The sequence below is a fragment of the Echiichthys vipera genome (genome assembly GCF_963691815.1).
Source record: "Echiichthys vipera genome assembly, chromosome: 15".
NCBI lineage: Eukaryota > Metazoa > Chordata > Actinopteri > Perciformes > Trachinidae > Echiichthys > Echiichthys vipera.
The window spans coordinates 2488196-2500200 of record NC_139840.1 but is presented as its reverse complement, the minus strand read 5'-3'; the positions used below and the strand labels follow the sequence as shown (position 1 = coordinate 2500200).

General features: G+C 39.5%; 2 protein-coding genes across 3 annotated transcripts in view; both read right to left on the bottom strand.

Annotated features, from left to right (window-relative positions):
• odr4 (odr-4 GPCR localization factor homolog) overlaps nt 1-3365 on the bottom strand; it is a 9371-nt gene extending 6006 nt beyond the window's left edge. Inside the window, exons 1-6 of one of the 2 annotated variants that reach the window (XM_083928059.1) lie at nt 3242-3365; nt 2791-2891; nt 1965-2078; nt 1716-1808; nt 105-211; nt 1-23 (exon numbers count right to left, since the gene is read on the bottom strand). The exon at nt 1-23 is cut by the window's left edge and continues 14 nt beyond it. In XM_083928059.1, coding sequence (XP_083784185.1) covers nt 1-23; nt 105-211; nt 1716-1808; nt 1965-2078; nt 2791-2886 — 433 coding nt within the window. In that variant the 5' untranslated portion in view covers nt 2887-2891; nt 3242-3365. Of the gene's footprint in view, nt 24-104; nt 212-1715; nt 1809-1964; nt 2079-2790; nt 2912-3241 lie in introns of both variants that reach the window. The other variant, XM_083928060.1, reaches the window with a different exon arrangement.
• Nucleotides 3366-4998: 1633 nt separating this feature from the next.
• dusp12 (dual specificity phosphatase 12) lies at nt 4999-10114 on the bottom strand. Its single transcript, XM_083929104.1, has 8 exons — nt 9978-10114; nt 8529-8793; nt 7405-7518; nt 7101-7219; nt 6826-6913; nt 5877-5968; nt 5670-5749; nt 4999-5386 (listed from the first exon to the last, which is right to left on the bottom strand). The coding sequence occupies exons 2-8, from the start codon at nt 8789-8791 to the stop codon at nt 5243-5245; spliced, it is 900 nt and encodes a 299-aa protein (XP_083785230.1). The 5' UTR covers nt 8792-8793; nt 9978-10114; the 3' UTR covers nt 4999-5242.
• Between the last annotated feature and the right edge of the window lie 1891 nt (nt 10115-12005).

Sequence of the window (12005 nt, the reverse complement as noted above, 5' to 3'; positions counted from 1 at the left end):
AGTCAAAGGTTCTGCAGATGGTTCTGAACCGTGGGGTTAAAGAATACACACACACACACACACACACACAGACACACACACACACGCACACACACGAAGGATACTTTCTGGTTTTGGGGTTGACGTGCAGCACGACGCAGTCTGTCACGTCATCGTCCGCAGGTTTCCACAGGAGCTCCGAGGAGATCAGGTTCTCCACCGCAAAAAGCAGCTGGGGTCAGAATCACAGAACACACGATGACAGTGACCAGAATGAGCCGGGTTACTGTTGTTAATGTGCTGGAAATACTCAGGAAGCACTGATACACACAAATAAAATGAGCAGCACCTTTTGTTAGCATTAAAATAAAAATAAGAACATGTTCTGCAGACAGGGGGAACAACTTCACACAGTATTTATCGTGAGTTCTTGAGACAATAATTACATTTTTAAAAAGGTAAACGTCTGGAATTTCACCACGGTTTATTATGAAAGCGGTGATTTCATTCCTAGTTTTTACTCCGTTTGTCCAAGTCTATATTTTCTGCCTTTATTTATAAGTTCCTAAATAAATAAATTTTCTTACTCACAACTGTTTCACTAGCAGGGGAAATCTGTCACCTGTTTTTTTTTAATGTTTTTCTGCCCCCTGCTGGCCAGAAATTGATTCATGCAGCTTTAAAGTGAAATACGGCGCAAAATCGAATCTTTTTCAGCACTTACACAATCAAATAAGCCATCGAGACAGTTTTTTTCGTATATGAACTATAAACGGAGAAATACGGTAGAGTGGCTAACAGTGGTTAGCTCGGGGCAGCACGATGTAGGCATTCAAAGGTCTTTTTTAACCACTAATGCTGCTGAAAATGACAGCAAACCTCTGCAGCAGCATGAGAAGAGTCCCTACACACACAACAAAGCACCAATGGGCTCCTTCCACTGTAATGGACTTTACTATGAGAGGAGCTGGTACAGGGGCCAGTAGGTAAGTCTTTAAAACACTCTTTAATAAACTTGTTTAAAAACATGAGTCTGCTGCTGTTTGTTCCTGGAATCAGTTACAGTGTAAGTCTGGTCGTCCGTATGAGTCGATTACCGAATGTAATCCAGAAGGAAGGAGCCCGTCGATGATTTGTTCCGGAAAATACAAGTGAACTTTTTGAACTTTGTGGCAGTTTGGTGAAATAGAAGTTAAAAATAGATGACAAAAGGTTTGGAATAGTTTGCAAAAACTTGTCCCAGACAGCAGCTTTCTCTGCAGCGCGACTTGTACGGACCACATCTCACCGTAGACCTTCTGGAAAGGCCCAGACTTTTAAAACACTCTTTTAACAAACTCTGGCTTCTCTAACTACGCTGTTGCTGCTTTGTTGTGTGTGTAGGGACTCTTCTCATGCTGCTGCAGAGGTTTGCTGTTATCTTCAGCAGCATTAGTGGTTAAAAAAGACCTTTGAATGCCTTCACCGTGCTGCCCCGAGCTAATCACAGTTAGCCACGTCTGGCTGTTAGCGACTCTCCTGGATTTCTCCGTTAATAGTCGTTACATTTTGCGCTGGAATTAAACTTTAAGTCTGTATTTTCTGCCTTCATTCAGAAGTTCCTAAATAAATAAACTTTCTCACTCTAACTGTTTCATCAGCAGGGGAAATCTGCCCCCTAGTGGCCAAACATGGATTCATGCAGCTTTAAAGAGCGTGTGTAATGTGCACGTGCAGTGTGTTTATATGGATCTCACCTGTCGGAGTGTGGTTAATGTGTCCTTGGCGTCAGCGTCAGTGATGATGAAGACTCCCATCACAGACAGGCCTCCGGGCAGCATCCGAGACACCTGAACACAGATTTACGTTACAGTTTAAGACAAAAACACCATCTTTTCTGGCAAATACACCAATACATAACATACATACAGTTATCACGCAGTTCCCTTTAACACACACGTAAACACTAAAACACACGAGTGTGAGAGTGTATCGCTCCTGTTCACCTGTCGAGCATGCTCAGTCACCCACTCCTTGTCCAGAGAGTTTCCAGCTGCTGCAGACTCTTCCCTCTGAGGCGTCCGAGTTGCCGTGACGACAAAATCCCTTTGACTTGAACTCTGAAATGTTTAATCATTAATATTATATAAAAATAATATATATATATAAAGATTTCTATTTCATAGCTCCACACACACCAAATACTCTTCCACATCCATGTCCTGCATCTATTTTTAGTCATTTTGCATCTTTTTGTGCTGATTTTGCATCTATTTTTAGTCATTTTGCATCTTTTTGTGGTGGTTTTGCATCTATTTTTAGTCATTTTGCATCTTTTTTGTGGTGGTTTTGCATCTATTTCTAGTCATTTTGCATCTTTTTGTGGTGGTTTTGCATCTATTTTTAGTCATTTTGAATCTTTTTGTGGTGGTTTTGCATCTATTTTTAGTCATTTTGCATCTTTTTGTGGTGGTTTTGCAACTATTTTTAGTCATTTTGCATCTTTTTGTGGTGGTTTTGCATCTATTTTTAGTCATTTTGCATCTTTTTGTGGTTGTTTTGCATCTATTTTTAGTCATTTTGCATCTTTTTGTGGTGGTTTTGCATCTATTTTAAGTCATTTTGCATCTTTTTGTGGTGGTTTTGCATCTATTTTTAGTCATTTTGCATCTTTTTGTGGTGGTTTTGCATCTATTTTAAGTCATTTTACTTATGTCACTTCATTTTAATTATTTCTGAGGATCACTGAGCAACAGCTAAACTACAGATGTTTGTTTCTGTGTGTGTGTGTGTGTGTGTGTGTGTGTGTGTGTGTGTGTGTGTGTGTCTTACCTGTCCAATGAGCAGCCCTGTGACTGAAGCTGCTTGTTCACATAGTTTGGACAGATATCCCTCCACAGCTTCTTCCACTATATAACTCCGACCCATGCTGCCTGAGGACAGACAGGGAGAGCTGATACATTACATTTTATATATATTATCACATAAATCCACTGTTTATTATCAGTTTAATCACAATAAGAGCAGAAAACAGATTATAAAGTGCTTGTAAATGTAGAAATGTGAGGACACAACACGTCTGAACAAGTGAAGAGTTTAAATTTAACGTTATTAATAAAAAAAAACATGTTAAACTAAACTAAAACCACCGTTTGCTCCTGTTGTTAGCGGTTGTTGCTCCTCTAACTTTAGCTAACCGCTGTTATTTCAGCACATTTAGCGACTGTTAAGTGTCCGACGTTTGAATTAAAGTCAAAATTTAATTAAATAATAAAAAAACAACCTGACAGAAGAAAGACAGTTGTGTCAAAGAGGAACCAGGAGGAAACTCGAGCTGTTGGCGTTGACAGCTAACACTGGTTCGTCAGCAGAGCAGAGGAAATCCATTTACCAGGGTGCTTTGCGCGAGGAGCTGTTTCCGTCGCAGGTCTGTGACGTAGAAGGTTAAGCGCGGTCAAGTTACCTTTTCTTTACTTTTACTACATTTAACCCTTTTTTAAACAGTCTGTGATTAAAACTGAATTGAGTTAAAGAGTGTTTATGAGCTCCTGATTTAATATTTTCTATTTGTTTATCACAACTTATTTAAAGAAGTATGATTCATTTGTGTAAACGTTAGAACAAAAACAACAGGATTCACAAACATCACAAATACAGGACATTTATACAATAATACAAAACCATAAAATAAGATAAATATATGTATAATCTCTGATAAATAAACAAATTTGAACACAATCATGAACACACAAGGATTTATACATTTTTTTAAATAAAATTACAAGATTTGCACAATCGTTTTGGTCGTTTTAAATTTAATATCGTTTCAAAATATGTATTTAGATCTGATTTGAATGATTAAAACAGTTCCTTAACAGTTAAGGAAGCAGTGAAGCTGTTGGGACAAATAAACAAGAAAGGGAAGCACAGTAAATTAGTCCATGTTCAGTACTTTTCAATGATATGCCTCTATGAAGTTATGATTTATGGTGGCATAGTGTGAGCTGCATACAGGCAACCACTTTTGTGTCCCACTCACAATCCTGACACAGATCTGCACACCTGCACGTCACGTCTGCATCTGAACCAAACTCCAGCCTCAGACTTGTTTTCTTCCGAACACAAAGAAACAACGGAGGAAGAATTAAGACGTGAGCAACAGAAGCAGAACAGTGGTGCATCTCCGTTCAGCTGCTCGCATTCAAAAGAGGAGACACAAAAATAAAACACTGAAATAATCTTGTAAAATCTCAGATTACAGTGTAAATCTGGCAAAAATGGACCCCGTGGTCTTTTTCGGCATGAAAATACACCAAATAATCCATGGAGACAGTTTTATTCAGTGATCAACCATGAATAGAGAACGCACGGAGAGACGCTAACAGCCCCAAAGGGCTAACAGTGATTAGCTCGGGGCAGCACGGTGAAGGCATTCAAAGGTCTTTTTTAACCACTAATGCTGCTGAAAATAACAGCAAACCTCTGCAGCAGCATGAGAAGAGTCCCTACACACACAACAAAGCAGCAACAGCGTAGTTAGTGAAGCCAGAGTTTATTAAAAGAGTGTTTTAAAGACTTACCTTTGGCCCCTGTACCAGCTCCTCTCATAGTAAAGTCCATCACAGTGGATTACCAAAGTCAATCCCAAAGGAAGGAGCCCATTGGTGCTTTGTTGTGTGTGTAGGGACTCTTCTCATGCTGCTGCAGAGGTTTGCTGTTATTTTCAGTCTACTGTGAGAGGTCGTCCGTACAAGCAGAGAAAGCTGCTGTCTGGGACTTTTTCAAAGTTTTTACAAACTATTCCAAACCTTTAACCATCTGTTATTAACTTCTATTTCACCAAACTGCCACAAATTAAAAAGTTCACATGGTTTTTCCGTAAACAAATCATCGATGGGCTCCTTCCTTCTGGATTACATTCGGTAATCGACTCATACGGACGACCAGACTTACACTGTAACTGATTCCAGGAACAAACAGCAGCAGACTTATGTTTTTAAATATACAAGTGTTTTTATTTTTCATTTATTTACATCATTTGTGAAAATTACATTCTTCTGTTCTATGTTTAGATTAACATGAAAGGAAGAACGTCCTCGTACTGGAGGATCAGCTGTGGTATTAAATAAAATACGATTTGAACCTGCAGTAACGATTCTGTTTGGCCACTGGGAGGCAGTGTGAACAAGCCATGATTGTGTGTATTTGTCTGTGTGTGTGTGTGTGTGTGTGTGTGTGTGTGTGTGTGTGTGTGTGTGTGTGTGTGTGTGTGTGTGTGTGTGTGTCATTTCTGTGTGTTGACTTGTCGGATCTCGTCCACTCTGTTGCGGTGCAGCTGGAAGGCAGGAGTGACCCAGCGACCGCACGAGCACTGATCGCCACACCAGCTGAACGAGCCCAGCTTAGAGCTACACTTTGGACACAGCAGCTACACACACACACACGCACACGCACATGCACACACACACACACACACACACACACAGGAAAAGAGAGGAGGGACGCATCATAAATCAGTGTGTAGAACAGACCTCCACAGTGAAGGGAAGATGATCAGAACTAACATTTAGAAATATCTCATTTAAGATTATATCCAATTCCCTGGACTGTGTGTGTGTGTGTGTGTGTGTGTGTGTTAGTGTGTGTGTATGTGTGTGTGTATGTGTGTGTGTGTGTGTGTGTGTGTGTGTGTGTGTGTGTGTGTGTGTTACCTGTCCATCCATCACTCCAAGTAAAGCCTGTTCCATCCACTGCACCGGTTCGATGAAGTACGACGTGCACCGGACGTCTCCTGAACACCAACACACTTGTTAGAAACGCCACGTCGTGTCCGTGTGATCTCGCTCTCGTCGCTCACTGTTAACGCTGAAGACTGAAATCCTCTGGGGTTAAAATGAACAGTACGGTCGTGCTCTTACCGGCGAAGTTACTGGACTTCTTGTGACTGAAGGCCGGCGCTCCCTCTCCCGCCGGGTGGCTGAGAACACTGGAGTCACGGAACAGAGTTCGTCTGCGGAGGAAGAGGAAGAGGACGGAGGTGAAGTTCGGAAGTGTTCAAGAATCCCTCTAACTGTAATTATGATAAAATGAGCTGGGAAATGTTTTATTCTGACATAAAAGCACCATTTGTATCTTTTATCAATGTGGTCATAGTAGAGCCCGGGAGAATGTGAGACTGAGACTTTGACTTTTCCTCCGTGACATGAATCATAGACGTTCATAAAGATGGACGCTCAACAGCAGGTTTTAATCAGTTATGTGATGCGATTAAAACATAAACACGGTGAAATATCACAGACAGCTGTGGACGGCTCCACAATGACATCGTTTGTATCGGCTGCAGCAGGAGGAGGAAGAAACACTTATTCCATTTTTATATTCAGTCTATGAAGTTAGCATTTTACGTCCATTTTTAGTTCTTTTGTATGTAATTAATTTTTGCATTTAATCTCAGTCATTTTGCATCATTTTGTGCTGGTTTTGCATCTATTTTTACTCATTTTGCATCTTTTTGTGCTGGTTTTGTATCTATTTTTAATCATTTTGCATCTTTTTGTGCTGGTTTTGCATCTATTTTTAGTCATTTTGCATCTTTTTGTGGTGGTTTTGCATCTATTTTTAGACATTTTGCAGCCTTTTGTGGTGGTTTTGCATCTATCTTTAGTAATTGCATCTAATTTAAGTCATTCTACGTTTCTATGTCAATGTTTTGTTTCTATATTTATTAATTTGTGTGTCTTTGTGGTATTTTTCGCCTCTATGAGGTTGTTTTAAGTTTTTTGTCAGGGCCCCTGGACCTGAGCCCGGTCGGCCCGTTCAGTAATGCATCCATGACTCAACCCCTGTATCAACTGTTCCACCTTTCACCTGCACTTCCTGCAGCGATAGGACACTTCACAGGAGCTGGAGTGGGCGGGGTCAGCGGCAAACAGCTCTCTGGGAACGTGCTGCAACTCTATACACACACACACACACGCACAAATAATAAATAATGAATACATGTAAGAAAAGTGTGTGCTTTGGATGCTTTATCTGTGTGTGTGTGTGTGTGTGTGTGTGTGTGTGTGTGTGTGTGTGTGTGTGTGTGTCTGTGTGTCTGTGTGTGTGTGTATGTGTATGTGTGTGTGTGTGTGTGTGTTTACCAGGGTACTTCTCAGTGATCTTGGTCAGTCTGTACTGTTTGTACAGAGGGCTGGAGGTGTCCACTTCACACTGCAGGGCCTCGTAGAGACACAACTGCTCCTCAAAGCCTCTGTTGACCCTGAAACACATCCTCCACTCAATCATCTGTCCTGTATCTCAGGTGTGGTCTAAAGCTTTTCAGTGAAAGCAAAGTAACATATGTTTAACTGTTTACCTGGTAGCTGGTTAACGGTTTGTTATTAACATCCATACTTAATAAACGTAGATTATTAAAGTGTTCTCAGTTCTGCCTCACACACTTACTGAACGTCCTGTTTGACCGTCTTCAGTCGCTGGTAAGCCTCAGTGAAGCCCAGCTGGTGTCTCTTCATCAGGTAAGCAGTGACGATGGTGGCACTGCGACTCCGACCGGCCTGGCTGACACGCACACACACACACACACAGACACACACAGATACATTTATATGCAAAACAATTTCATACATCTATTCCCAAATGAATTGATCCATTAATGACTTACAGACAGGTCAGGTCCCACTGAGTGCACGTCCTGGTCACTTCTCTAATAATCGTACACTGGATGGAAACTAGACCCGGGTTTCTGATTAAAACTGATTTTTATTTAAATGGTCAGATACCGATCTGTCACATACCGGCTGTTCTTACTGAGCTTGTCGGGAAAAGGGGCTAAAGAAATGCTCCAAAGTCAGGCGAGGTTTTGGAGATTGTGGCCATTTAAAGGGGTCCCTTGACCTCTGACTGGAGATGCACCGAGCCGATACCCGGATCAGATATCGGCTCTGATGTTGACTAATCCGCTGGATTGGCTATCGGATGAATGAGGCTGATCCAGGGTTATGATCCACTCATTTCTGTTTTATTAGTACACAGCAACACAGTTACAGGGATCTAGTCACTTCAGTTGGCCTCATTGTGATGCGGCACGACCCCGTTTAGTCGACAACTTGAGCTGAACCGAACGGCACGAAAGAAATTTTCTACGTCCCAACAGGCGCACAGGAAATTACCTCAGAACCGCCGTAGGCCTCGTGCTCGTACACGTGCGCACGCTCGTGCTCGTACATGTGCAAACGTGCTTTACTAAAGCCCACCTCTCCCAGCCGTGAAACGTGCTCGGACACGGTACGGATGGACAGTGGGAGTGCGCCCTTAAAGCCCCTGGACCCGATTCGTCAGCCTATTTAATGCCAGCCCTTTGTTTGTAACGAACGCTGCCGTTGTGTTGTGCTGTAGACGACCCCTGATGAACTTGTTCTGCTTGTATATTTATGTTTATGTTTTGTTTTTCACTGAAAAATCAATAAAAAATAAAGTTTAAAATAAAAAAAACCCTGTGAATCCAATAGAATCCCTTCTAGCGTGAAAGATGAAAACCGAGCGGCGTCCCGTTGACCTCTGACCCTCACCAGTGAACAAACGCAGCTCCGCCTCCGTCCACAGCCTCCCGAATGAACAGGAAGCAGTCGTCCATGTGACTCAGGAGGTCAGAGGTCACCTCGTCCAGAACATTGATCCACTTCCTGCAGAGGTCCCCGTCAGCAGGAACCAGAGCAGCGGGGTCCACAGAGTCCACGGACAGGATGTGAGTGACGGCGGCGGCGGCCAACGCCTGGCTATCATTGAGGTCAGCAGCGGCGCCGATGTACAGACCGGGGTCCACCAGCAGCATGACTGCAGCAGAGACACACACTCAAAGTCATGTCGTCGGACTGAAGAGAAACAAGATCAGGAGTTTTGATTTTTCTAGTCTTTTGTTTTCGTTCATTTGTTCTGAACAAGTGAAAACGACAAAAAAACTAAACGAAAGTCAAAAAAATGGACTTTCCAATCAATATTTGCAGAGAAATGAAAATCATAAAGTAAAATTATAAAGTAAACGTGACAGTTTGACAAATGAAAATATAATAATAACAATAATAATATAAGTTTTGTCTCCAACTGCTGGACAAAAAAGCAGAATAAGCTCGTTAATAATTCAAACACAAATACTGTTTCTTAAAAAAGATTCATATTTTTGATGCATTTATTAATTAGATATTACACAAAAGAACATGGAAAATGTAACATAAATATTATAATATATATATATATATATACAAATTCAAAAGCCTTACATCTGTATAAATATCTGCACCTTATTTCCTGAACACTTCTTTTTTGACTGTTTTTAATTTATTTGTATTTACTCATTATTATTAATTATTACTATTGTTCCCCTTTATATGTCACTGATGTCACCTTAAGTTTGTTGCATTTTCACTTTTTGTAGATCAACTCAGACTTTTTGGATCGCTTTTCAATATTGGATGAATTGTAATAATCACATTATTCCAGTTTTGACTTATGAAAATATCAAAATAATAATAATTATAATAATACTATATGTTTTGTCTCCAACTGCTGGACAAAAAAGCAGAATAAAAATAAATTAAATGATTAAATCATTTTATTTAATAGGAATCATTATAATTTATTATTTTTGATGTATTTATTAATTAGATATTACACAAAAGAAAATGTAAAATTCATATTTTATTTACTTATTATTAATATTACTATTGTTTCCCTTTATACGTTACTGTTGTCACTCACTCGGTTGTTTATATTCTTTATAAAAAAATGTAATTGCATTAGATTCCATTTCTCTGAACTATTTAAACTATAAAAATAAGTAAAAGTATAAAAGAAATAAGTAATAACAGCAGTTTTCCTGAGTACTATAATATTCATTCTGCTTTTGTCACTAAAATAATAAACTCATAATTCATTAAAAATGCATTAAAACGCGACAGAATAAGTGAATATTGTTATTTTCTTATTTAATCTCGATATAAACTGTAGTTAGCATAACTCACCTGTTAGCTTAGCTTAGCCTAGCTTAGCTTAGCCGCTGGTTGTTTTAGCACTTCCGGTGAAACTTTAACGTGTAGTTTACTTAATAAACAACAACAACAACAAATGAACACAAGTTCATGTGTTAGTTATTTAAATCAAACCCAACTAACTTAGAAAACGTGTCGTGTTGAGCTGTTTGGTTCGTTTTTAATACTGTTCCGGGCGGAAACAAGAGAAGCGCACTCTTTAGTTCCGGGCGGTGTTACACTAAAAAAATAAACTCTGGATTAAAATGTTTATATTAAATACACAGACTGACAAAAATAAACACAACAAATATAAAAACAGACATAAATAATTTAAGCAAAATAAAATGTATTTAAATATTAATAAATAACTGTGATTTGTTTATTTGCTCATTTGCCTTGGTGTAAATTTAAAATATTTCAAAATATTGTATAAATTGTTCCTGTTATTCTTATTTTTTATACTTCCCTGTGTTTATATTGTTCATTTCTACAATTTATTGTTTATTATTGTTCTTCCTTCTATGTTTGCTGCTGTAATGAGGACATCTCCCCTTTGTGGCACTAAATAAGGAATATCTTAACTTATCTATTTTGTTTTTGCTTTGCTCATTTTACTTTCTGGGTCTTATTTTAACAATTTTATCACGTGACGCACTTTGTGACTTTGTCTTTAAAATGTTCTGCATCAATTAAAACATATTAAAGGTCAATTAAAACATAAAAAAGGTCAAATAAAACATATAAAAGGTCAATTAAAACATATTAAAGGTCAATTAAAACATAAAAAAGGTCAATTAAAACATATAAAAGGTCAATTAAAACATATAAAAGGTCAATTAAAACGTAAAAAAGGTCAATTAAAACATATTAAAGGTCAATTAAAACATATTAAAGGTCAATTAAAACATAAAAAAGGTCAATTAAAACATATAAAAGGTCAATTAAAACGTAAAAAAGGTCAATTAAAACATATTAAAGGTCAATTAAAACATAAAAAAGGTCAATTAAAACATATAAAAGGTCAATTAAAACATATAAAAGGTCAATTAAAACGTAAAAAAGGTCAATTAAAACATATAAAACGTCATTTTTTAAAACATATAAAGATTTAAAACACATAAAAACATCATTATTAAAACATAAAAGATGGTTACAGTTACAGGAGTTAGAGGGCAGTTTACTGACAAGCAGCAGAAAACAGAAAAAATGAATAAATAATAAATAAACAAATGTCAAAAACGTGTTGCCATAGAAACACACATTTGACTTCCTGCATCAGCCTGAAGGGCAAAGATTAAAAATCTCACTCATGTCTCCAGTCTGTCTGTCCTCACGTCTGTGTGTCCTCACGTCTGTCTGTCCTCACGTCTGTCTGTCCTCACGTCTGTCTGTCCTCACGTCTGTGTGTCCTCACGTCTGTCTGTCCTCACGTCTGTGTGTCATCACGTCTGTGTGTCATCACGTCTGTGTGTCCTCACGTCTGTCTGTCCTCACGTCTGTGTGTCATCACGTCTGTGTGTCATCACGTCTGTGTGTCCTCACGTCTGTCTGTCCTCACGTCTGTGTGTCCTCACGTCTGTCTGTCCTCACGTCTGTGTGTCATCACGTCTGTCTGTCCTCACGTCTGTGTGTCCTCACGTCTGTCTGTCCTCACGTCTGTGTGTCATCACGTCTGTGTGTCCTCACGTCTGTCTGTCCTCACGTCTGTGTGTCATCACGTCTGTGTGTCATCACGTCTGTCTGTCATCACGTCTGTGTGGCCTCACGTCTGTCTGTCCTCACGTCTGTGTGTCATCACGTCTGTGTGTCATCACGTCTGTGTGTCCTCACGTCTGTCTGTCCTCACGTCTGTGTGTCCTCACGTCTGTGTGTCCTCACGTCTGTCTGTCATCACGTCTGTCTGTCCTCACGTCTGTGTGTCCTCACGTCTGTCTGTCCTCACGTCTGTCTGTCCTCACGTCTGTCTGTCCTCACGTCTGTGTGTCCTCACGTCTGTCTGTCCTCACGTCTGTGTGTCAT

Coding starts and splice junctions, on each gene's coding strand:
- dusp12 (XM_083929104.1), bottom strand. CDS start 8,791: ATGCTGCTGGTGGACCCCGGTCTGTACATCGGCGCCGCTGCTGACCTC. Junction 6,914..7,100: donor GATCACTGAGAAGTACCCTG/GTAAACACACAC, acceptor GTGTGTGTATAG/AGTTGCAGCACGTTCCCAGA. Junction 5,969..6,825: donor TATCGCTGCAGGAAGTGCAG/GTGAAAGGTGGA, acceptor CTTCCTCCGCAG/ACGAACTCTGTTCCGTGACT.